Genomic DNA, 26,774 nt, shown 5'->3' with positions numbered 1-26,774 from the left:
TCGCATGTTTAATGGTATGGTTTAATGGACAGGTTGGCTGAAAAATGCACTGGATGATTTATTTGGGTGTGTTTAAGCTGTAGCCATCCTGCTGAAATCAACCCCTTACTCTTCAAAGTTGTTTTATGTTTCAACTTTTTTATTAATGGTATAGCAAAATAACTTGTCAACACGTTCCAAATACAACCAAATCACCATATCTGAGTAAGAACTCCATAATAATCATATCCTCAACCTTTTAACATTGTGCTTCCTAACCTGTCCCTTCCCAGAACCCACCTTCTCCCAAGATTCAAAGTTCTTTTAATTAATGTGCACCAACTTCATTCCGTACTGGTGGTTTGTGGTAGGAGAGAGGGATGTGGGGCTTTAGTAAAACAGTTTTATCAGATAACTCAGTCCAGTGCTCTTTAAAGCCATGCGTTCATATTTTGGCTGTCAGTGCATCTAAAGAAAAAAACAAAGAAAAAGAAGTAGATGGACATATTTTAAGATAAGTCTTTTACACTAAACCGTTAACAAAGCCACGCTAGCGCTAATTCTGACACAGCCCATTTACTTTGAATGCTCTGTCGGTATTGCCATGCGGCTTAGTAAACGGGGGGGGGGGGGGGGGGGGGGGGGGGTGGAGTTGTTTCTTAATTCTATTTATAGTTTTAAAGGGGTTTCCCATCACACAAATATAAGTATTTTTTTAATGACTGTTAATGTGCACATACCACACAGTTTATAAATATAGTGTGGTTATTGCTGAGGTCTTTTTTCCTCCATTTCATTTTAACTTTTATGAGAAGGGTTTATCGTATGTTGATACAATAAACCCTTCTCATAAAACACATTGGGCATAGGTCTACGTTATTAAAAATATCACAACTGTTAGTAATAAAATGCACCTTTACTGATGCAGAGAGGCCAGAAATTGAACTTCCCTTTCTTTACTAGAGTAATGGCTCCAGAACATGTGCGCTAATCGTGTACATTCCACACCTACTAGGGATAAATGAAAGATTATCAGTTTCAGCGCAGCCAATCTTGATATTTTCAAGCACATAAAACTAGACAGCACGTACAGTCACATGCCCAGTGTATTGCACAAGAAAGACCTTTGGAGGAGTGGGTGATAGACCGTGGTTAGATTAGTGGAGTCGAGGGTGTGGTTGAGGGAATGAGTGTGAGAGAGGAAGGGTAATGATTTTATTGTATTTGTTAGGAATATGTATGAGTAAAGTTTTACTTTATTGGTCAGGGTCATACAGGCAATATATAAGTCGAATTATATAAAAATAAATTAGATGACAAGTGTCAATGTTCTTCCACTGGCCTACTCATAAAACCTTTGATTGTTTAAGGAAGTGTAGAATTCTGCTTTCTCTCTGAAGTGTTGGTAGGTGTCTCGCCTGTTACAGACTTAAGCGGTCATGGCCACCTTGTGACCGACATTCTTGACAGGATGCTGCAGCAGTCTGCTATTGCTTTCTGCAGCCCACAACATCTAGTCTTTCCTGATGGTCTCTGATAAAGGTGCCTTCTTAGTTTCAAAAAGTGCTGCTGGTATCTTCAGTATGAACTAGAATTTATTGTGCAGAGTTCAATAAGGCCTACAAAGAGGACCCATAGCTTAACTATACCGCCTCACTAATCCGTCCCAATCCGAAAGTCATCTTTCTATATCTATTTTCTTAGTACTTCTTTCCATCCTTAATTTCTTTGCATCACCAATTGTATCTGACACCCTGGAATGGCAATGCTATAACAGACCTCTGTAAGCCACATTGAGCCTGCAAATAGGTGGGAAAATGTGGGATACAAATGTAATAAATAAATAAATAAAACATGTAAACTATAATTGAAAATAAGGGGTAGTGAACTTAAAATCCTTATTAAATAGATTTTGAGGAATTAACTCCCTCATGTAGGATATTTTTTTCTTGTTTGGTATTCCCACAGAAGTCACATAAAACAGTAATGTGCAACAGGTATAACTGCACGTAGAATTATGTCCTCGCACAAAAGATTATGTAGTGATTGTAGAGTTTAGCACTGGGTCTATACTTCCAATTCCAACTAAAAATGTCCAGCGTTGGGAAGTATATACCCTTTCAGCGAGTAAGGACATGATAGAAATTCTAGGAGGAGGTACAGTGGAGAATGAGAGTCCACCACTGCGTGAGACAGCTTTGGATAAGAAACAAGGTGTACTGGGACTATTTTTTTTATTAAGAAATCTTATTCCTTCATGTGGACTCAATGACTGTTGCATATATTTTATTACAGGTGAAAATGAAAACCTCTTGGAGACAGATTCTCGTATAAGGTAAAAAGCTTTATTATTTAAGAAGATGGCTGATAAGTTTAATAATGCACTAGCAAAATAATTTGTGACTCAAGAATTTGACATTTTAAAAGGTAATTTTCGAAAGCATTTCTCCAGGTAACAATGTTCTTTACCTCTGGACATAGACTTTTGTATCACTGCCTGCTTGATATAAGTATTAGGTTTTGCCTAAGTTTTATGGAGGCATTCCTGTACGTACAAAATTTGAGCATATGTGCGTAAATTAATTTAGAAAATTTGTGTTTGGCACAGCTGATTTAAATGAAAGTGCATCGTTTTCATAGGGTAATTTTCCAGGTTAAAGCACATGCACACTATTGATTTGAAAATCCAGCCAAATACCCACACAAAACTACGCATGTACTTTTGAACCATGGATGCAGTTTTAAATCAATTTCCCCCTCAGCAAGTAATTTTATAAAGGATTTGTTGTACATAAAGGCTTTTTATAAAAATAAAGCCAGGAGCTACAAATATAAAGCAGTTTGTGTGTTGGCAGGGGCGAGTTGTGAGAAAAGTATGGGAGGAGTCGTGATTAATGTGTGTTTTATGCAAAAGCTTAAATGTCCCTGGCTTCAGTCTAGGAATGATTTTTGCTGCTTCGCCTCTAGTGTTTTGTAAAGACCCATAGGTCCAATGTTTTTTGTTTTTTTTTAAATAAGGGTTGAAATAGGTGCCTGTTTGGCCTTCACACTTGGGTGGCTTATTATAAAATTACATTCCATGTGTCAACTTACTGCACTTGAAGTGTGGATGCCAATTTTATGTAGGACCTAGAGATTGCTAAATGGAGGTCTCATGCTGCCTATGGTAGTGTGGGTGGTGGCCGGCTACAGGGCCTCAAAGAGTACTAGCACACACAAGTTTGCAAGTAAAACAAACAAAAAAAAATGCTTTTATTTGTAACTATAAGTGGTTAAAGCCTGTTTTCTTCACAGACTGGTTAAAGGGAGAAAAAGTATCTTCAGTTCGTGCAATAAATTCCAGCAGCTCAGTCCCTTTCTTCATGTCTGTTTTTGCGACTTCTCCTTTCCCTCCATATTCTCTACACTAACTGTCCCTTCCTTCTCAGTAATAACTCTGTGCATCTTGTCTATCATAGTTTTCTTGCAACAGACAAGCCAGTGACTGCTACAGTGTTACATGTATCCTTGAAAAAAAACAGATCTAGCAAGAGATTTAACACTTGTTTTTGAAAAAAAAGGGCATCTAGGTAGGCAATGGGATGTTCGAGTGGCAGCACAAAAGAGGAGTGGGAAATGGACCAATGACTCCAGGAGAATGGGAGATAAATTTAAAGAACCACTTTATTAAATGACTCGTGGTTCTTTAAATTTATCTCCCATTCTCCTGGAGTCATTGGTCCATTTCCCACTCCTCTTTTGTGCTGTTATTTTTACGTGGGAGCTAGTGTTCATCCACTTAGGTGGATCACTCCTTTTCTATGTTCGAGTGGCAACATTCACACATGGAGCCTTTTTTAAAAATAAGGATGAGGATGTGCTGGAATACACATACCAATTCCAACACCTCCAGCAATATGCCTTGTAGCGCTATAGAAATGCTAAATAGTAGTAGTAGTAGTAGTAGTAATAGCCCGGGTTCTACTTGTTGTGCACTACCTTCAGTGAATTTCTTCAAAAAGGTGATCAATAGAAATAAGACAAAATAAAAGAAAATAAGATGATACCTTTTTTATTGGGGAGAAGAGGTGGGGTTGAAAAAATACCAGAGAATAACCATGTTGAACAATAACCAGAATCCATTTGTCTGTTGTTATTGACCTCCAAGCCTTGAAAAGGTTTTGAATTCTGCCACTTGTCCAATAAGTCACCCACTTGTGAGAATATCAGCCTGCTTGTCTTTGGAGAAAGAGTAGTTACTTACCTGTAGCAGGTGTTCTCTGAAGACAGCAGGCTGGATATTCTCACAAACCCTCCCACCTCCCCTTTGGAGTTGTATTTCTTTCATCTTTTGGATTCAACTGAGGGGCGTGTTCGCACGGCGAGCGGGAAGACGTGCGCGCGCATGGGCAGTGTGATCGCTTGCACGACGGAACGCTGTTCAAAGAGGCTTTTAGATTTTGCTAAAAAATCCTCCGGGCTGATGTGATGTCTTTCTGAGGGGGTTTAAACACCAAAAAGGCACACGTAGTTGACCCCCTCCCACATGACTCTTTCGCCAAATGAGCAGTTAGCTAATACTTGCACGGGCTTTGGAGCAGGTTTAAATGCTGACATCCAGTTTTTTTTTTTTAATATACATGCATTACCATTGTAAAACCTGTACTGGCTCAAGGTCAGAATACATCCCCTTTCAAATTGTGCGTGCTGTGGCTCTTACACAGGTAAATGGCAGCTTTCCTAAAATGGATGTTTACTTGTGTAGGGCTTTTATACATTAATGCCACTAATTACATGTGTAGAAGCCATTCCAGCCTTCTAAAATAATCCCTTTGACTTTGCTACACCTAAGGGGCAGGGCTGGCGTTAGGGGGGGGGGGGGGTCAAACAGGGCAGTTGCCTTGGGCCCCACAGCTCCAGGGTGCCCCTGCAGTCTACCATCTCTTCCCCCTTCTTGCCACCCCGATCCGAGCTTTCCCCTCCCTATTTTGTCTGGGGCTTTTTTTGTCTGTTTTTTTTTTTTGTTAGGTCTATTTTGTGTTGGTCCTTTTTGTCGGGGCTTTTTTGGCAGGGCTTTTTTTGTTCTTGCTCAAAATAGCCTGGACAAAAAAGCCCGGACCAAAAAAAAAAACAGACAAAAAAGCCCCTGACAAAATAGCCCCACAAATCAGCCCCTGACAAAAGGGCCTGCCCACAATTTGGCCCCTGACAAATGACCTCTTGACAAAAGAGCCCACCCTCAAGTATTTTACCTGCTCCTGCTGCTGTGTGTCTTTCTGAGTCCCGCTGCTGCTTTGAGCTGAGGTATGTTTCCCCTTTGTCCCAGAAGCATTCCCTCTGTTATGTTCCACCTCATCTGATGCAACTTCCTATGTTCATGTAGGCAGGACACAACAGAAACTGCTTCCAGGGTCAGCTAAAGCAGCTTGTTGACGCTGCTGGTGGACCACGGGAATGTTGGAGGATTGCCAGAAGGAAGGGCTGGAGAGATACCAGACTGCAGAGGGCAGGCGTGAGGATGAGGGAGACATGTTAGACTATGTTGGGAGTTGGGGATAGAGGAGATGCTGGACCCTCAGAGGAAGGGAGATAGAGTTTTTACTATACTTCTTATTTTTGTGAAGGGCTATAGACTATTTTGTTACAGGAGCTATGTTGTCAAGGGATATTTTGTCAAGGGATATTTTGTCCTGGCTATTTTGTCCAGATTATTATGTCGGGGTGTCGGGAAGGATCAATATGCTAGAGATAAGTGTAGCAAAGGAATAAAACAAGACAGGAGAGAGAAAAGACAAATAGACAAGTCACTGGAAAAAGAATTAGCAGAAGACGGAGAAATGGGACCAACATGATGGAAAAATAAAATGTCCAGAAGCAAAGTTAGAAAAAAGTGTTTTATTTTTAATTTATTAACTGGAATATGTTAACTTTGGGATTTGTGTATTACAAATAAGTTTGTATTGTGTTATTATTATTATTATTTATTACATTTGTACCCCGCACTTTCCAACATATTGCAGGCTCAATGCGGCTTACATAGTTAATACAATTACAATAGCATAGTCTTAGAGGAGAATATTATAAGCAGTGAAAGTGAGGTTTTGAGATTGAGTAAGTTGAGTACGTAAAGGTATGTTGTGTTCATTGGCATAGCCAGATGGTTGATTGAGGGGAAAACAAGGCTGAACTAATGGGTGGGCACCAAATTCTCTCCCTGCCTTCTCCCCCCCCCACCCCCGCCCCATCTGAATGTGAAATATAGATGCCCGAACTGGCAGGGATCTCCAGGCCTCTCCAGATGAAGACTCCAGATGAAGACTCCTCTTCCTTTGCTGCTCTGACAGCCAGAACTCTTCCAAGGTCTGCAGCCAGTGCCAGTGGCAGTGTCCCCAAGTTGCTGCTGCCACTGCTGACCCACACCCATGAATGCTTGTTTTTTCTGCATACATGAAAACTGAGTGTGCATGGGGGGGCAGCAGCATGGGGACACAGGCACCAGCTGCAGAGCTTGGAGAGCTCTGGCTGCTGGACCAGAGGAGGTGGTCTTCAGCTGGCACAGCTTGGGGATCCCTGCCAGCCACAGTAAGAGTGATGGCTAATTTTGGGGGGGGGATCTGATCCCAAAATTGGGGGGGGGGACATACTGGCCCCCCGTAGTGATATTACCAATTGTGTTCAATACAAAAATTGAAGTTCATTTCTGTTTTTATTTCTTTAGTGTTACAGTACTTGCCAATGTTTCAGTTTTGGTGTTCATATTTCCATTTTTCTAATTTCTGATCCCTTGTTCTGTATTTGATGAAGGCATGTCTGTGTTTCGTGTGTGAAGAAGTCATGTAAAATCGTTTCATATGTGGCAGCGTGGTGGGTGGGGAGATTGGGGGAAGGGGCCTCCTCCTTAATTTCTGCCCTGGGCCCCAGCCTGTCTAAAAATGGCCCTGCTGAGGGGTCACAAGAGTGGGCATGAGGTGAAAGGAGTGTGGGGTCAGCCCTGCCTGGGACATCAGCAAAGAAATGCTTAAGTAATAGGAGAAAGGTGTTTGTTTGTGATTGAGTGGGGGAGGGGCGAATAGGCTGCCTGAACTCCAGTCCACAGTAACTAGAGCCAAGGGAGTGGGGCTAGGTCTTCTGGGAGTTGTAGGCTAGCCCTGTGCCCCTTAGAAATGAAGTGTGTTGATGATGTCATCTCCCTGGGACAGGAGAAGGGCAGGGTTCTAGAGACATGTGGCAGTCCTCAGTCCTAGAAAAAGGTTTGCAGACAACCAGGAGAGAGGAAGGAAGGGAGGAGGGAACTCCTAAGAGATGTCCAGCGAGACAGTATGCAGGCTACCTAACCTGGGGCAGGAGGGCCCCAAAGTACAAGCTGGACCAGAGCCAAGGTTTCCCTAGAAAGGGGTGCAGAAGCCAGGGATGTGGCCAAGTCTAGCCTGATAAAAAATGTGGAGAGAGCTACAGCCTGGAACGGAGTGACCCATGTATGACCACATGAAAGTACTCTCTAAGAAGGTTTTCCCTGAAAGATTTTTGGACCTTTGATTATTGGGAAAGATGAATTGAGAGCGAGAGCTGTGTTCAGGGTTAATTTTGGACTGTGTGTTTCAAGGACAAGGGCAAGTGGAATCTTATGTTTGTTTGCTGCTTAAGGAAGGAGGAAGGGTTCCCGGAGGAGAGTAAAGGAGAAATAAGGTGGAGCCTTCCTCGCTGCTCCTGCAAAGACGGACCCTGCAGGAACAGAAGTTTGTATGAAGCATGGCAGGCAGCCCTTGAGAAAAGGGAAACCTGACCTGAAAGAGCTGTTCCAGATGCTGGTGAATGTAAACTCCACAAAGAGAAGGGGACTGCCTGGTGCAGTAAGGAAAGTACTAACTTGAACACTGCTGGGCTAACTCCTCTGCTTGTGCTGTGTTTTAGTTTGGAAAAAGTATAATAAAATTGGTGTTGCTTGATGTTAAAAGAGCTGTTTCTCTGAAATAGTGTTGGGGGGACGAAAGGATTATCAGGACCACAGCTGGCTTGCCCCCGACAACTTATTATTGACTGTTAACATGTTACTTCATAAGTATTCAAAAGTCAATCATTTTAATTCTAACTCCAAAAAAAAGAGTTTAACAAAAACTCTATAAATTGAAGGAGTAATTTTCAGTCTTCATGGGGGAACGTGTGGGCCAGGGGATAGGCAAAATTTAAGATGAGGCCTGCACCTGGCTATCTAGGAATAATGAGAAACCCAAACTAGCAAAGTCAGTGCTTTGCAAGCCATTTATATTAAACAAAGCTTTGGGAAAACCCATCAATTTCAGATGTAGATTCCTAAAATACTCTTAATTTTATAGGGGAGAATAGTCCATAAGCTTTTTCTCATAGAGAGTGGCAAACTGGCCACAAAGCGCAAATTTACAGTATTACTTCTCTCTCTTCTACCAATTACAGCTGTTAGTTATACCCTAAAAATCACATGCAATTACGTTATATATTTATTTCTGTCCTCATTTTCCATGTGTAATTATAATACTAATTTGCTTAGTATCAAACTTACTTTATGTTGTATCAGCATTACTAAATTTCTACAGAATCAGCAATTAATTACTGGAAATTACTTAATCTAACTTTTTACAGTAATTTCACCTATCGGCAGGTCATCAACTGGTCATTCTCATTTGCAACATCAATGTCCTCATAACCACATGTTCCGTTTATCTTTACCACAGGTTTCGTTTACTCCCTGCCACCTGTTAGACTATTAAAATTCCTCTAAATCAGCTGGGTCTATAATCCATCTCTATATATAAAAGGCACCACCAACGTTCTAAATGAAGCCTCCAGCCGGAAGTGTGAAGCGGTGTAGATATCCGGTTTCCCCATGAGTGTCTGCCCCGCTCTCGCTCTCTCTGTAACACAGCTCCTGAGTCCTGACAAATATAAACAGTGAAGGAAAACACAGCAGGAATCCTGTATAATTACCAAACACTGCTCTCCGAAACTCGAAACTCGAGCCTCGCTCTCTGTAACACAGCAGGAATCCTGACAAATACAAACAGTGAAAAACACAGCAGGAATCCTGTATAATTACCAAACACTGCTCTCCGAAACTGGGAGGGGGGAGGGAGGGGAGAGAGGGCAGAGGGGAGGGGGGAGAGAGGGGAGGGGGGAGACTCTCACTCTCTCTCTGTCACACACACACTCGCACATTCACTCTCTCTCAAATGTGCACACTCTGATAAAAACCTTGCTAGCGCCCGTTTCATTTGCATCAGAAACGGGTCTTTTTTTACTAGTTTTCTAATGAAATCATATTTCAGTTCCTTAGGCCAAAAACAGCTTGCAAACTACTTTCACTTCCTGGTTAGTCCATGTTGCAAGGCTTTTACAAGAATCTCTGCTACAAGACTATTTCCAGTAAATGTACCAGAAAAGTACAATTACAAGCATTTTTCTGTTTGTCCTTTTTAACCTTTTTGAGGCCTAGTTCAGCACACAATCTGATATGGTCCTATGGTCCTATGGTCATGTCCAGCATATCCCATATGATCCATATTAACAAGACCTATAAATAAGAGCAGCTTCAATAGGAATAGACGGAGCAAATTTGGTAATTTGAGGATTGTTAGCAATATTTTTCATGACCATCTGATGGTACAAACAAGTTATTTCTAACGTATCTTTTTATATTGATTGCTAATGCAGTGCTGCTGATTTGGATCCAGCAGAAGAATACAACATGAACCACAAGAGAAGAGGTGTTGCTCTAATCTTCAACCATGAGTGGTTCCACTGGTTCTTAACAATGCCAGAGAGGCGTGGCACTAATGCAGACAAAGAAAATCTTAGTCGGAGGTAAGAGCTGGTCAGTGTAAAGCTGACTCTCAGTTGACCATTATAACAAAAATTTTGCTATACTGTCTTTGCATGGAATGACCTGAACATGACTTTGTATTCATTTAGGAGGTAATTTTAGAAAGAATTCCCATGCGTATATACCCACGTATGTGCATAAATGACCTCTTATAATATACCAACTGTGTAAAAGCACGTGCCTTTGCTGCAGGCATGCATATGAGTGGAGCATAGCCAGAGATGGCATGTATGCCCATAGATTATGAACAGTGGTGTAGCTAGGACTCACTGGGCCCTGGGCAGAAAAATTGAGATGGGCTCTCTATAACACTATCGCTCCCAAGATAGTAGACACTGAGGGGGTGGGGAGAGGGAGGATGCACATTTCCCAAAGCTAACATATTACAATTAATAAATTCAGGAAAATAAATACTTTTTTCTACCTTAGTTGTCCGAGAATTGCTTTGGTCCTAATGTCTCTCCTATGCTTTTCTCAGTTTTTTTCTCAACTTTCTCCATGGTCTCCTGTCCTTTTGACACTTCATCTCTATGTCCAGCATTCATCTTTTCCGAGTGTCTCTGTCTGTCCTGTCCAGTGTCTCACCTCTGCATCCTTATCCTCCCTCATGTTCGGTATCCTCTGTGTTCGTATCTTACTTTGTCTAGAATCCCCCCCCCCCCCCCCTGTGTTTCCCTATCCCTCCTCTTGAGTCTAGTATTGGCCCTCTGGGTCCCTGTCCCTTATTTCCCTCCACAAACAGCATATTTTATGTGTCTTTGTCCCTCACCATGTCTCTTCCTACTGCTCCCCTCACCCTCCCTGGTCTGACATCTCTTTCTTCCACCTTCTGTTAATCCAGTGGCTCTCCTCCTTCCAGTCTCTACCTCTTCTCTCCGCTCCTCACCAGTCCAACATCTGTCCCCACTCTTCCCCCTCCCCTTTCCTCCAGGTCTTTATTCTCTCTTTCATTTCCCTCTTCTCCCCCTGCCCCATGTCCATCATATTTCTGGCTCAGTCCCCCCACCAACCAGTTTGGCATCTCTCTATCCTCCACCCTGTGTCCATATCTGTCATACATCCCTTCCTGTCCCCTCCCCCTGCAGCCATGTTGGTCCTGCATCAGTCTAGCTTCCAACCCCTCCCTCCCCCAACCAGCAGGTTTGTCCTCCACACACATCAGTCGCTCAAGGCAGAAAAGGTGTTAATAGCTGCCTCTCTGGCCAATGGAGCCTTTCTTCATGGACAGTGTGATCATCTAGCCACACAGCTGAAGTGACGTCAGGGTGACGTTACCGACCCGGGCTTCCAATAGCACAGAAAACTGTAAGAGTTCTCTGCGCATGTGCAAGTATTCCCACCCCTGCAATGGTATAAGTAGTGGACATGCCCCACTGTCAAATCAGTTTTATTTTGTCCGCGGTATAGTTACGACCCGCTGCGCTTCTCAGGTTCTAGTCATACAAATTTATTTAACTTTATTTGTTTTCTTTAGTCAGTATTTCTTATTTTCATTATTCTTGACAGATGTCACAGAAACCGGGTTTTAAAAACTGTTCTTTTTGTTCTAAAAAGATGTCAGTCACGGACCCGCATACTCAATGTCTCCGCTGTCTTGGACAGCAGCATGTACCGGCAGATTGTGCTGACTGTCAAAAGATGTCTGATAAATCTTTGCAGATTTGGCTCTTAAAATTAAAGGATCTTTTTCGGTCTACCTCTGCCTCTGACATTTCTATTTCAACTAAAAAGAAGACAAAGACTAAGTATATAATCAAGCCGGTAGAGCTATCAGCTGTTTCTCTCTCTGATATTCCTGCAGATTCTGTATTCCCCCCTGCTGCTATGCCAGGGGGGACAGGATCAGGATATTCCTGACAGACAGTCAAAATCGGATGTTTCTGTGGGCTCTGATAGTACTGCAGGGACCCAGCAGAGTAACCGGCAAGAAAGACAAGAACTGTCAGCTGATTCCATCACTGCTGCACTTCGTCAATTGAAGTCAGCGATGTCGACTCAAAGTAATCTCTCGGCACCAAGCTGGCATCAGCTGAGTAATAGCTCAATATCGGCTTCATCTACTTCTCGAAGCTGTTCTCCTTCTCCTAGAGGAAGAAAGAGACGTCACTGTTCTTCAGTCTCTAGAAGCAGTGCATCCTTTTCACATAATAAAAGACAGCATAAGAGTCATCATAAGAGTAATTGTTGCCGTGGATGCCAATCCTCTCGCAGCAGTTACTCGAGATCGAGACGCTCAACTTCGGTTACTGCTCCACCTTTGAATACTAGCTCCTCTTCTCTTCAAGCAGTTCCTATGCCTTCAGTTTCAGCTCAGAATTCAGTCTCTTCAGATGTTTTCCAATTAATGGCTCAGTTTTTGAAACAACAAATGCCAGCTGCACCAGTTACTTCAATGTCTCTTAATGAGGGACAGACCTCTACTAATCAGCAGACTTCTCTCAGATCTCATTGCACCACTCCTTCATCTAGAAAGAGACCATGGTCAGTCTCTCCTTCCACTTCTCCAATAGTGGAATCATAATCCAGACAAGATGCTAGATCCTGCTCCAGAGCCTCTTCTTCTGACTCACCTAGTTCCATGGGGAAAAAGTCTTGCCTTACAGATTTAAATGCTGGCCTTCCTCACAAGGAATCTACAAAGGACGATTGTGCATACTCTCAATTTCTGCTTAAAATGGCCAAGGCACTTCAGTTACCAGGCGCCTCTCACTCAGGGTCTACAGAGCAGGAGAAGAGGTCAGTGTTAAAATATCTCTCTAATAACAAGGAGACAGTAGTTCTCCCAATTGACAATGTATTGCAGGAGCATCATAAGCAGATTTGGTCTAACCCATTTACTGTTCGAGCTATAAATCGACTGTTAGATAACAAATACAGAGTTGAATCTCTTTTAGGTCATGGACTTCACGAGCTCCCACACCAGTGTAGTAAAATCAGCCATGAGAAAACATAAGACAGGAAAAGAGAGCATGTCTCATCCACCAAATAAAGATCTAAAGTGTATGGATCTTCTGGGAAAGAAATCCTATCAGAATACAATGCTGCAGGCTAGGATAGCAGTTCATTCCTTCCACTATGTTCAATACTTATACACTGTGGACATGTCAGATCTAGCCTCTCTTGCTTCGCTCCCGTTTATGATTCGTGCAGCATTCGACAATTATGAAACAGCAGTGCGAGGTTCAGCAATTGCCATCTCCACAAGACGTATGGCTTGGCTAAGTTCTTCAGCTCTAGCTGATGATTTATTTGAAAAAATAGCAGACCTCCTGTGCGTAGGAGATAGCCTGTTTGGTCCCAAGGTGGCAGAGATGATTACCTCAGTCAAAGATGAGTGCATAATGCTGGATACTTTGGAAGATGATCGCTCAAAAAGCTCAAGGGCTGTATATAAGCGTCTTCCATATTATCAACCTAAATCATGTTTTCAGGGAAGGAGATCCTACTCATCTCAGAAACCTGCCTATTTTAATAAACAACGACAATATGTCCCATCTAAATTTCCTCGTGACAAGAAACAGGTGCGCAGTAGCACTATCCAACAACAGAAGACAAATAGTTTTTGATGAACAAGGTCACCTAAGTCAGTAGGAGGGCATCTGTCCTTTTTCAGAAATGTATGGAAAACTGTAACAACAGATTCATGGGTGCTGCAGGTGATACAAAATGGGTATCGAATCAATTTTCTCCATTATCCGCCATCCAATTCTCCGATGCAATCCAAAACGTTAGATTCACAAGCTCTTCTCCTACAAGCAGAAGTACACAGATTGCTTCAGGCTCAAGCCATAGAGCTAGTACCACAAGAGCAGATGGGGAATGGATTTTATTCCAAGTATTTCCTAATACCAAAGAAACTAGGAGCATTTCGAGCCATCCTAGATCTAAGACTCCTCAACAAATTTAACATAAAGGAATGATTCCGCATGTGTACTCTAGCAAACATCCTACCATTTCTGCAATAGGGAGCTTGGTTAGCAAATAGGGAGCTTGGTTAGCATCGTTGGACCTCAGAGATGCATATCTCCACATTCCCATACACCCAAGCTCACGTCGGTACCTTCGATTCATACTACAAAGCATTCATTATCAATACAGGGTTCTCCCGTTCAGCCTCACATCAGCACCCAGAGTCTTTACCAAGTGTGTAATTGTGGTCATAGCCTATCTTCGTCAACAGGGTTGCATTATTTTTCCCTACCTAGACGATTGGCTCATTGTAGGTCTCACTCAGCAGATTGTTCTCCAGGCATTGCACAAGATAATCACCCTCCTAACTTCCCTCAGGTTTCTCATAAATTACGAAAAGTCACTTTTGCAACCGACACAGAGTTTGGAATTCATAGGAGCATGTCTCATTACACCCATTGCCTTGGCACGCCTACCTTCATCCAGAATACAGACTCTTATCCAACTGGTACAGAACTTGTTAAACACTCAAGTAACGACAGCCAGAACTCTATTAGTATTGTTGGGTTACATGGCTGCAACAGTCCATGTTATACCACAAGCACGGTTAAGAATGCATCCTCTTCAGTGGTTTTTGAGAGATCATTGGTCCCAATACCACCAACCACTATCCACCAAGATACCACTGCAACAGTACATCAAACTGCAATTAACATGGTGGACGCAACTACCTCACATGACAGATTGAGCACGTTCTTAGACTCCAAAGTCGACAATACTAGTGACAACAGATGCCTCCAAGAAGGGCTGGGGTGCGCATTGTCAGAATCAATCAACCCAAGGGCTCTGGTCGCAGGAAGAGAAGGCCTGCAGTATCAATCTTCTGGAACTCAGAGCAATCCGTCTATCAGTGTTAGCATTCGCTCACCTCCTTCACAGGCAACATATTCAGACAGACAATCAAGTGGCAATGTATTATGTCAACAAACGGAGGAATCGGATCCCGTACCTTATGTCAGGAAGCGATCCAACTCTGGTATTTCGTTCTAAATATGGGATCAACTATAACAGCGACTGTTCACGCTATCCAAAAATACTAGGACTAGAGGGCATGAGTTGAAGCTACAGTGTGGTAAATTTAAAACGAATCGGAGAAAATTTTTCTTCACCCAACGTGTAATTAGACTCTGGAATTCATTGCCGGAGAACGTGGTACGGGCGGTTAGCTTGACGGAGTTTAAAAAGGGGTTAGATAGATTCCTAAAGGACAAGTCCATAGACCGCTATTAAATGGACTGGAAAAATTCCTCATTTTTAGGTATAACTTGTCTGGAATGTTTTTACGTTTGGGGAGCGTGCCAGGTGCCCTTGACCTGGATTGGCCACTGTCGGTGACAGGATGCTGGGCTAGATGGACCTTTGGTCTTTCCCAGTATGGCACTACTTATGTACTTATGTACTTATGTACCTCTCAAGACATTTAAATTGCCTAGCAGATTCACTCAGCCCCAAGTTAAAGCCGCATGAATGGTCTTTGAAGACCATAATTACTCAACAGCTCTTCCAGAAGTGGGGATGGCCTGTAATAGACCTATTCATGTCCCTTCTGAACAGGAAGTTCCACAGATATTGCTCAAAGTGGCCCAGTCACACCAGGATAGCGTCCGATGCATTCTTCATCAAATGGGACCAGGGACTTCTATATGCCTATCCTCCCATTCCTTTCTTAGCGAAGACATTGCAAAAAGTGATAACAGACTCAGCTCGCATGATCGTCATTGCTCCTCACTGGCCAAGACAGTTGTGGTTTCCAATACTTCTGTCTCTATTACAGGACGCACCAATCACTTTACCCATAGTGTCAGATCTAATTACTCAGAACGAGGGCACACTTTATCATCCAAACCTTCATTCCCTGAAACTTACAGCATGGCTCATTCAAAAAATGTGACCAACTCTAAACTATTTTCGGCACAAGTCCTCCAAATCCTTTAGGCAGCATATAAAAATTGACCAGAGGTTCAATTTACACCATCCATATAGTTGTTCTATTTCTACTATTCTTGACTATTTATTACATCTTTCCAATGCAGGTTTATCATTTCCATCGGTTAAGGTGCATTTAGCGGCCTTATCTGTGTTACATGATCCGTTGACAAGACCACTCTTATTTGTCACCCAGTAACCAAGAGATTTATGAAGTGCTTACTACATTCTAGGCCTCCAATAAAGACTCCAGTAACTGCATGGGATCTCAATCTTATTTTACATAATCTCATGCATTCTCTATTTGAGCCATTGCAGACAGCTGATTTTAAATAGCTTTCGTGGAAGACTTTATTTCTGATTGCCATAACCTCTGCCCGGAGGATAGGGGAGATTCAAGCATTGGTGCATTATTCTCCATACCTACAAGTCCTTCAGGATAAGGATTTTTTAAAGAACACACCCAAAATTTTTACCTAAGGTTGTGTCGCCCTTCCACATTAATCAGACGATTGAACTGCCTGCATTTCATTCCCCTCCTCACAACTCGGATCATAACAGATTGTTACACACTCTGGATTGTGTTCGAGCTATTACCATATATCTGCAGAGGACAAAATTTTTGAATCATTCTTCATAGCTTTTTCTTTCAATCCAGTCAGTGCACCAACCAAAACCAGTAAAGAAATCCACTTTATCTCTCTGGATAGCTGACTGCATCTCTTTCTGCTATAAACAGACTTTTCAGTCAACAACTGTCAATGTTCCTCATGTCACTGCACACCAATTACAAGCTGTGGCAACTTCTTTAGTTCTCCCTCAGCATGCTTCTCCGATGGATATCTGCCGAGCTTCAACTTGGACAACCATGCATACCTTTACAAAGCACTATTGTATTGATGATGCATCGGCAGCTGACGCTCTGTTTGGCAGATTGGTTTTGTTCTCTTCCTTGTGAGGCACCAACTCACCTCCTCCACCAGTTCAGATAACAGTTTCATACTTTATATTTTACTTCTGTATTTAACTGTTACAATGTTTCAAGTCTTAGCTTGGGAGTCTTCAGCTGTGTGGCTAGATGATCACACTGTCCATGGAGAAATAAATGTTGCTTACCTGTAACAGTAGTTCTCCTTGGACAGTTGATCATCTAGCCACACAGACCCGCCCTCCCACCCTGAGTTGTTGCCAGCTTGAATATCAACTGATTTGACAGGGGAGTATGTCCACCAGGGGCGTATCTGCGTAGGGCCACAGGGGCCTGGACCCCCGCAGATTTCGCCCTGGACCCCCTACCACTGACCCTCTCCACCTTCCCCTCCCTCCCACCCGCCACCAACCCGTCGCCGATCTTTGCTGGCGGGGGACCCCAAGCCCCCGCCAGCCGAAGTCCTCTCTTCCATGCAGGATGCAAGTTGCAACACTTCCTGTTCTTCTGAGTCTGACGTCCTGCACGTACAACGTGCAGGACGTCAGACTCAGAATTTGGAACGCAGTCTGACGTCCTGCGCGTTGTACGTGCAGGACGTCAGACTCAGAAGAACAGGAAGCATTGCAACTTGCAGCCTGCATGGAAGAGAGGACCTCGGCTGGCGGGGGGTTGGGGTCCCCCGCCAGCAAAGGTAAGTGACAGCAGCGGGGGACGGTTGGCGGCGGCGGGAGGGGGTGGAGAGTGTCATTGTTGGCGAGGGGGGGGGGTCTGGCAGTGGCGGGGGGGTCCGGAAATGGCAGGGGGGGATCGGTGGCACCGGGGGGGGGGTAAAATGTGCCCCCTCCCTCTGGCTCTGGCCCCCCCTACCGCCAGAGTCCAGATACGCCCCTGGTGTCCACTACTTATACTATTGCAGGGGCGAGAATACTTGCACATGTGCAGAGAGCTCTTACAGTTTTCTGTGCTATTGGAAGCCCGGGTCGGTAACGTCACCCTGACATCACTTCAGCTGTGTGGCTAGATGAACTGTCCAAGGAGAACTACCATTACAGGTAAGCAACATTTATTTCCTCTATCATATCCCATCTTTCTGATGCAACTTCCTGTGGGCAGGATGCAGCAGAGGAAAGGCTTCACTGGCCAGAGAGGCTGCTTTCACCACTTTCTCTGTCGTGATTTACTGCTGCATGTGGAGGACTAAACTGTTGGGGGAGGGGTTTGAAGACTAGAGTGATGCTGGTCCAGCCACAGAGAGGGGGGGCGGCCCCTACCATTGGTCAGCCCTGGGCATTTTGCCAAGCTTGTTCAATGTTAGCTATGCCCCCGATTATGAAATACCCTAATCTACACATTTGTGTGTAAAGTACACATGCTCTGGAGCAGGTGCAACAGATGGTGCCTACATTTCTGGCATGTTTTCTGCAACTTATACTTGTATTTTGTAAAGACAAGTAGACACCTACTTTGTCTTTAAAAACTAACACCTAGGTGGAGCCTCTTTAGGAGCCTGCCCATGACGCTCTTTTATAAACTAACTCTCTTACTCAATTCCATTCGGAATGGTTGGACTGTCTGTTTAAGTGTCAGAAACACACAATTGTACTCTTTATTACTTGCTCCTTCTTAATACATAAACCACCGAGCCTATTCAGTGGTAAATGTGAATAAACCAAATGTGTTATCTTGGAAATGGGAGATAGCACTTTAGCTTTAAGGGAGCCGTATGCAAACTTACTTATCTGACGTCTTAGCACCAATTTTCAAAGGAAAATACATATAGGCTTTCAGTTTGAAAATTTCCATAGAGGTAAAGATATGCATGTACACTTGCCCCACTTTTTTTGTGGGTAGAATTTTCCTGGAAAAGGAGATGAACAGCTTTTCATAATGCTGCTTGCGTGTTTTCTTTTCCATCCTTGACCTAAATCCGTCCCCAAGAAAACCTCCTCTCAACACTGCTAAAAGCATGTGTGTTTATTTATTTTATTTATTGTTTGCATTTGTATCCCACATTTTCCCACCTTGTAGAACACTGTGGGGTAACTCTATAACGAACCACCTAGTTTTAGGTGTCAGGAACACAGATAAATGGTGGTATTTTGGCCACTTATGTGTGTAAATGATACCGACTAGTGGGACAGTAAGCCTGATGTTTTGAAAATCAATCAAAATCAAAACATTCTGAAAACTAATCAAAATATTTTGCCATTTTGAGGATGGGCAGTTTTCAGATAGCTTATTTATGCAGGTAACACATTTTTTTAATTTGCAGAAATCACTTTGAAATCTGCCCTCCCACTTAAAGGCACAATTTGCATATATTCTTTTTGGCCTTTGATGGGTAAATACAAAAAAAAAGGTGAATATCAGCTGTTTAAAAAGGAAATGTTGAAAATATATGTTCAAACTTCAAATCAGATGAAGTAGAATTCAGAGGTGAAAGGTTGAAGGTTAACACACCACGCAGAACTGCCCATAAGGACTGATTGATCCAAATACACTTGCAATATTTATGTACCTTCTGAAGACGTTGGCCTGACTAGAATTATGCACCTGAGGCAAGGGTAATGCTGAACTGAGCAACGTTACCAGTATTCAGCTCATCTTCATGACACGTCACTGGACAATATTTGACATTATAAAAAGTTGGGGTCTGTAGACCATATTAAAGTTTATTTCAAATGATTTTATATATATATATATATATATATATATATATATATATATATATATATATATATATATATATATATATATATATATATATATATATATATATGTGGAGCTATTTCTCCCCATCGCTATCCATCCTGAAAAGATGAAAGTCCTGTGTGGCAGTATCCCATCCATCAAACATATAAAGAGGAATCCAATAAAATTTATATGGAAATATGATGTTTGATTTTAACAAAATATTTCTAAAAATCAAGGAAAAGACCTCAAAACACCCGACCGCTTACTTTCAGTTTTTGGCGGCTTTAACTGGGGGTGTGGTGTTCATCACTGGTCTTAAAAATCTTGCTTGGAAAGAATTATTTTAACTTTTAATTTATTTCCAATTTTATTTCCAAAACAATTTTAGCAATTTTGCTCTTTTTTACAAAAACTTTTTTTAAATATATTGACAATATCAATGCTAACTTCAAAATTTATTTAGTTCATAAAAACCTTCACTAATTCTCATGAAGTGCTATAAAGCAGCTTTACAAAGATAAAGTAAAGTCGAGCACTTATCTGTTGCCCGACGGTGGCCCCATCCGTTTCGCTTGTAGGCTTTTTCAAGGGCTGTGCTTCGACAGAGAAAGCATTGAGAAAATTTTTTTCCTCTCTCTTGATCTGATCATGGCTTAGTGCTGCTTTGACACAGTCCCACCAAATATGTGCCATCAGACGCACAACCACGCCAGCAAAGTCCAGTGCCAGCACCAAAAATGCGCTTCAAGTGGACTGGGATGTAATACCATTGAAAGAGGTGAGACAATAGTAACTTTTAACAAATTCATGTAAAGCAAATCCCACTGCTTGGACTCCAAGGTGCAACCCAACATCAGTTCCCATCACCGTTCACAACGGCGATCAGGTGTGCGACAATTAAACAGAGCTTTATACGTTCGGGAGATAAAGCCAAGGCCACACCCACCCCCAAGCGAAAAACTTTCAAAAGAGCTTGAGCTCCCGTGCACCAATTGGGAACACCTTCTTTCTCATAAAGTCCCACATTTGGCAGTAAGGAAAATAATCGACAGGGGTAACCCAGATATATCACAGAGGTTGTCAAAGGGCACCAAAGTGCCCTGGACAAATAATTGGCCAAGAACCCGTAAACCCTTCCCAGCCCATCAACAGAAAACTCTACTGGTATCTCTTGGCGCAAACCTTGAAACATATTATATGAGCGTGTCACAAAAATAGCGCTGCTGCGGGAATAAAGCCGCACGGATATTACACCGTAGCGCTAAGGTGCATGCAACTTCATACGGAGCAGTTTTAAGCCAAGGCCACAAAAAAAAAAGTGAGGGGCATCCAGAGCAATGAACGAAGTGGCTGCTCCCCCACCAAAGCATGCTCTAATTGAACCCACCACTTTCCCGGGAAAGCAGCCCAATCAAAAAGGCCACTACGTTACGCAGCCTTATAATAAGTCAAAGTCAAGCACGCCCTTACCACCATGTGCTCAGTCCAGATACATCAGAGTGCGGCACACCCAAGGAGGCTTGTGCTACCAGATGTAAGCAAACACTTTCCTTTGGAGCTTAAGTAAGAAAGGTTTGGGCACCGATAAAGGCAAATATACAAACAAATATAAAAATTTGGGCAACAAAGACATCTTAACAGCATTCACCTGACCCGCCCAGGAGACTTGCAGTCCCTCCCACCTATCTAAGACCAACAGCCCTTTGTTCAGAAGCAGAGGGTAGTTCAAATCATAGAGAAGAGTTAAGTCAGCAGGGATACGCACCCCCAAATACTGGATACTCCGAGAGGCCCGTTGAAATTGATCAGACAAAAGAGGCTCTGGTACGGTAAGGTTCAAAAGTTCAGACTTATGAACATTCAACAGAAAACCCGACAGGTGTCCATACTGTGACAAAAGCCAGAGACAGGCCAAAAGGGAAGGCAACAGATCAGTGAGGGTAAAGAGAAGATTACATGCATAAAGTAACAACTTATGCTCCTGTTCATTCACCTGGATCCCACGCACCTCTGGACTATCCCGAATTGCTTGAGCTAAAGTCTCCATGACCAGTGCAAAGATTAAAGGAGAGAGCAGACACCCCTGCCGAATGCCTCGCTGTACAGCAAAGGAGTCTGTGTACGCGCCGTTTACCTGGAGAGAAGCCACTGTTTTCCGATAAATTCAAAGAAATCCAACTCCAAAAGCTCCCACTGAAATGCCTCAGGGTAGCTATCATAAAGGGCCAAGAAACCTGGCCAAAGGTCTTCTCCATGCCACCGCCAACAGCACCGCCAGAGAAGGTCCCCAACTGGCCATCTGCAGCTTGACATTTAAGCCAAGGCTCTTACTTTGACGGTTCACTGAATTCTTCATAAACATTGGTGCTCTCAGGAAGTTGAGGGTTGATGTCTAAAGTTGTTGTGCAGTATGCACAGTATATTATGGTATCTCTTTTCTCTTTTTCCATTTTCTGTTTCTCAGTATGTTCCCATTAAAGCTTTTTTGGTACCTTTTTCTTCCATTCTTGGTAGGAATCCTACTGAAACATTTCTCTGTGAGTGACCCACATCCATTGGCTCACTTTGGCCCAGAAACTTTACAGTTCATTAACTGAACAAGCCAGGTAGCTCAGGCCAGCTCTCAATATAAAAAGTGTCGTTTTTTCAACTTACAATGAACATTTTCCATTCTCTTATGTTATATCTATCCTTTTCCCTTAAACCCTGCAGAAAGAGGTCTAAAAACAACCCCATTCACATAGTGTTTTAAACCATCTAGAGCAGTAGTTTCCAAACCTGCTCCTGGATGCACCCCAGCCAGTCAGGTTTTCAGTATATCCACAATGAATATTCATGAGAGAGTGGAGGCATTGCATGCAAATCTCTCTCATGAATATTCATTGTGGGTATCCTGAAAATCTGAATGGCAGGGGTGCCTCCAGGACCAGGTTTGGGAACTACTAATCCAGGGGTGTAGCCAGACCTCGAGGTGGGGGGGGGCACATTTTGGTTGCTGCCACACCCCCCGGCCACTGCTGCCACTGTACATCTTGACTGGTGAGGGTCCACAACCCCTGCCAGCTGAAGCACTGCTGCCACAAATACCTTGGCTGGCGGGGGTCCCCAATCCCTGCTAGCTAAAAACTCCATCCAGTGCTGGTCTTCGGCGCCACCGCATTGCCTGTCCTGATCTCTGTTGCCCTCACATCCAGCAGGGCAGGCAAGGCGGCTGCGGTGCCACCGCTGACCAACGCTGGACGAAGTCTTCAACTGGCAGGGGTTGGGGACCCCCGCCAGCCAACCAGGGACTCAGAGCAAATTGGGGGGCCCAGGCCCCCTGGCCCCACCTAGCTACGCCACTGCACTAATCTAGAGGTTCTAGTTATTGTGTGTAGTTTTTGGCAACTCTGTATGTAGTGCTGTATTTCTGTAGAGTTTGTCATAGTAATATTGCATTGTAGTACTGAGATTTGTTTTCTCTGTTCCTTAGGCTGAGAGAACTAGGTTTTCAAGTGTCATGGTTTGATAATCTCAGAGCGGAAGAGATGCTTCAGAAAATCCATACAGGTATGCATTTTGCTACTGACCTGGATATATATTTCAATCCACTTCTTGTAATTTGGAGGCAAGACATGAACCGGCGTGCCTCGTCATGCCTTAGGGCAGGCTGTTTCACACTGTTCCTGAAAAGCATGGCCTCTGAAGTCATAATGCTAATGCATTAGCCACTATTTTCAGGGGTTGATTTTGTTTTCATGTTTGGCAGTGTTGTGGAGTGTACCTACCCAACCCTCATAAATCTGGAAGAATATCTCAAAGCAACTTTGCATGCCACAATGCTATTATTAGATGAAGTCACACTGGAATCAGTTTTATAATTAGCTTTCTATCTAGTCGAGTTTGCCCTTTTCTAGACCTCAGGCAAAATTGTTTGAAAATGAGACTCGTAGGAGAGACATGTAATTGTATGGAACCAGAGTGAACACTTTTTCGATGCTCTTTCGAAAATCATATGAATTCAGAGCTAATTTTCAGAACTGTGTCTAAATCCTCAGTAATGCATATCCAAACATATATTTACAAATAATAATAATAGAGACAATGTTAAGAAAAACAAGATACATGCAGAGATCATACTTACTGAAAGCCAGATTTTTAGGTGGCTAAATTACAGTTTCCAGTGATAGAATATAATTGTATAACCAGTCATATAAGCAGATATGGGCACTGTTCATGTAAATGGTGGTGACATAAGTAAATGTGTACTTTCCCTTTTGAAACTGCCATTCACACATGTATCTAGTGTCAGGAACATGAAGCTGGTGTGAATGTACACGTGTGTATCTGCTGGGATTTACACTTTTATTTTACAGTTTGTAAAATATACAGTATGTGTAAACAAATTTTACCCAACTCTACCCCACGTATAATCTACTACTACTACTACTATTTAGCATTTCTATAGCGCTACAAGGCAAATGCAGCGCTGCACAAACATAGAAGAAAGACAGTCCCTGCTCAAAGAGCTTACAATCTAATAGACAAAAAATAAATAAAGTAAGCAAATCAAATCAATTAATGTAATCGTGGCCTGCGCATTGTTTTATAGGTGTATCCAGCACATTTATTTTAGAAACAACTCTTCCCACTAGGAAAACCTCATTTTACATGTAGAAAACCTTTCTAAAATGACTTTCTTCAACTTAGATGTTCTCAACTAAGTATATTTATGCATGTTATCATGAGAGAGGGTTTTCAGAGTGGTTTCTGTGGATAAGAATGTTCTACACCTGCAAATTCTGTTTCTGAAAATTGGCCACCCTCAGTGTGGCACTGGGATGATGGCTCACTAAGCGCAAATTCAGTATCAGCAAAGTTACATAGTAAGTGAGCAGTCCATCCAGTCTGCCCAACTGTCACACTCATTATCAATTCATGATTAAATCAGCGTGTGGGGCCTTATTTGGATGAGTACATGTTCATATGTGCGGAGCCTTCCTTATATAGATCATTATCAAGAGTGTGAACCTCTTCATATATACACAATAAAGTATGTATGTTCCTTATGTTTCCCATAGCTGCATGTTCCATAAGTACAGTGCATGTAGTTGCAGACATCCAGGTACTTCGGTGGGCCTTGTAAGAGGGATGTCCTTCGGCAGTTCTGTGAGAAACACGTCCTTGTTACTGTATTTTACACTTATCAATGTTCCTTATATTTCTCGTACCTGGATGTCCACAACTACAACCAGGTACTTCAGAGAAGTCCAAAGTATAGTAATAAGGACATTTTTCTCATTGAACCGCCGAAGGACGTTGATATGAAAGTACAGTGAATGTTTTAGGGATGTCCTTTTGCGGTTCTGGAACATGGGTGTCCTTTTTACTATACTTTGGGCGTCCCTGATTTGGGTGTTTTGAACTGCGATAATGGAATGTCTAAGGATGTCCATACTATTTTTCGATTATACCTACCAGATTTTGGCCGACACTGCGAGGGCGTCCTAATTCATACTTGGATGACCTTTCGAAAATGCCCCTCAAAGTCTCTAATACTCAAAATAAAACCCCAGCAAACAGGTATGGCTAAAATGTTAGTAAGAGCCCAGGGGAAACAAGTAAGCTTACTTCACAATGAGGAGTCTAACAGAGGACTTATTAGGATTACGACTGAACAGATGTCTGACTCAGAAGCCAGGTTTTCATGCTCTTTTATACAAGTACTTTGTACCTAGGGCAAGTCTGAAAGCAAAAGTATGCACATGCTTTCACTATGACAACAGTTGCAAAGTCATTTAAGCTGAAAGCACCTGTGGACTTTGCACTCCAGTGCAGACAGTTAACAAATTCCCCCTGCACAAGCATTAACCATGTAAATTAACACAGACAGACAGACTCAGATCAGCTGTGCATGTTAAAAGAATAGGTTTTGAAAGTATCATACAGCACCATAAAACAAACAGAAAACTGATGAATATAAGCAAAAATGAAATGATACTTTTCACACTAATCCTAATATGCTGAACTGATTATCGTTCAATAAAATGTGATATACTGCCTGGATTTACAGATCATGATGCTTTACAATACAAATAAGAATTAACATTAGAGGGCAAATAGGTGTCTGGAAATTGTACACACATAGTGCAATACTGCATATGCTTTTATTTGCATTTGGGAGAGAGGGTGGAATGTTCCTGAGGGCAAGAACTGCAACAATAAATGAACTTTTTATTTTGAAAAATAGGCACATTTTTCCACTTGAAAAAGAAGCATCAGCACAAAAGAGGCGTGCAAATGTCTCAGGTACATTTGTCTTAGGCAATTTTCAGAGTGAAAAGTAGTTGGAAAATTGCCCCATTTTAGCATATAAATATGTGTTTACCTGCATTCCTGGGGAGGAATTTTCAAGCAGGTTTTTATGTAAGTGAAGGTATGGTATGTGCTTTTCCCATGGAGTAAGTATATGCGCATCAGAGTAGGTGTGGAGTCAGTGGGTGCTTTGTTCAGACAGTGTACATGCCATTTTGAAAGAAAAGTTCTCTGTTGAGGTTGCCTTTGAAAGCAAGCTTGCCTGCAGGCCTCTAAAATCTTCAAGGGGACATCACAAGAACCTCTAAAACCCCCCCACATATCTCAACCCCCCCCCCCCCCCCAAAGTGTAAGAAACAGAAAGGCATGCGTTAGAAACATTTGGAAGTCGATATTCAGCCGGCAGCACTCAGTGTTTTGCTGACCATTGACAGCATCATGCCGAGAAATTCAATGCCAGGCCATGTCCAGGTTTTGGCACTGAATTTCTGGGTTTTAAGAGCCGGCTAAAGCATAGCTGGTTAAGTTCAATATTCAGCACTTAACTGGCTATGGGGCAGTGCATAAAGATAGGACTGACTTTTATGCGGTTACCTTGGCTGGTTAGGTGCTGAATATCGACACTTAACCGATTTAAGTGCTGACTCTGCCCCCGGAACACTCCCAAAATAGCTGGTTTTGAGATGGGCACTAACCAGATAGTTTCAACAGCACTAACTGGTTAAGTGCCACTGAAAATGACTGGTTAGCCCCAGGGGCATAGCTACGTGGGGCCATGGGGGGCCTGGGCCCCTGTAGATTTGCCTCCTTGACCCCCCCTCCCGCCGCCAACCCGCCATCACTTACCTTTGCTGGTGGGGGACCCCAACCTCCGCCAGCTGCGGTCCTCTTCTTCCCAATCCTGCAACATTACATTGTGACTATTTGAACTCACTTATTTTCCTGTCTTTTTATATTTCAGTGAAACCTGTTAGATCTCTTTAACAGGTCAATATTCAAAGCAATTTAACTGGCCAGAAATGGCTCCTGGCTGGTTCAGTCGCTTGTTCGGGGCTAACCAGGGGCGTAGCCAGACTTCGGCGGGAGGGGGGCACATTTTAGCCCCCCCCTTTGCCGAACCCCCACCACCAACAACTTTGACCCCCCCCC

The 26,774-nt window shown here is 42.8% G+C and overlaps 1 protein-coding gene across 1 annotated transcript in view; it reads left to right on the top strand.

The window, feature by feature from the left end:
• CASP6 (caspase 6) overlaps positions 1–26,774 on the top strand; it is a 55,203-nt gene that overhangs the window by 17,584 nt on the left and 10,845 nt on the right. The window contains exons 3-5 of the mRNA XM_030190810.1: positions 2,275–2,314; positions 9,643–9,792; positions 22,804–22,880. Coding sequence (XP_030046670.1) covers positions 2,275–2,314; positions 9,643–9,792; positions 22,804–22,880 — 267 coding nt within the window. The remainder of the gene's footprint in view (positions 1–2,274; positions 2,315–9,642; positions 9,793–22,803; positions 22,881–26,774) is intronic.

Source organism: Microcaecilia unicolor, chromosome 2 (genome assembly GCF_901765095.1).
Source record: "Microcaecilia unicolor chromosome 2, aMicUni1.1, whole genome shotgun sequence".
NCBI lineage: Eukaryota > Metazoa > Chordata > Amphibia > Gymnophiona > Siphonopidae > Microcaecilia > Microcaecilia unicolor.
Note: the sequence above shows the minus strand (reverse complement) of the source record. Positions and strands in the feature narration are given on the sequence as shown.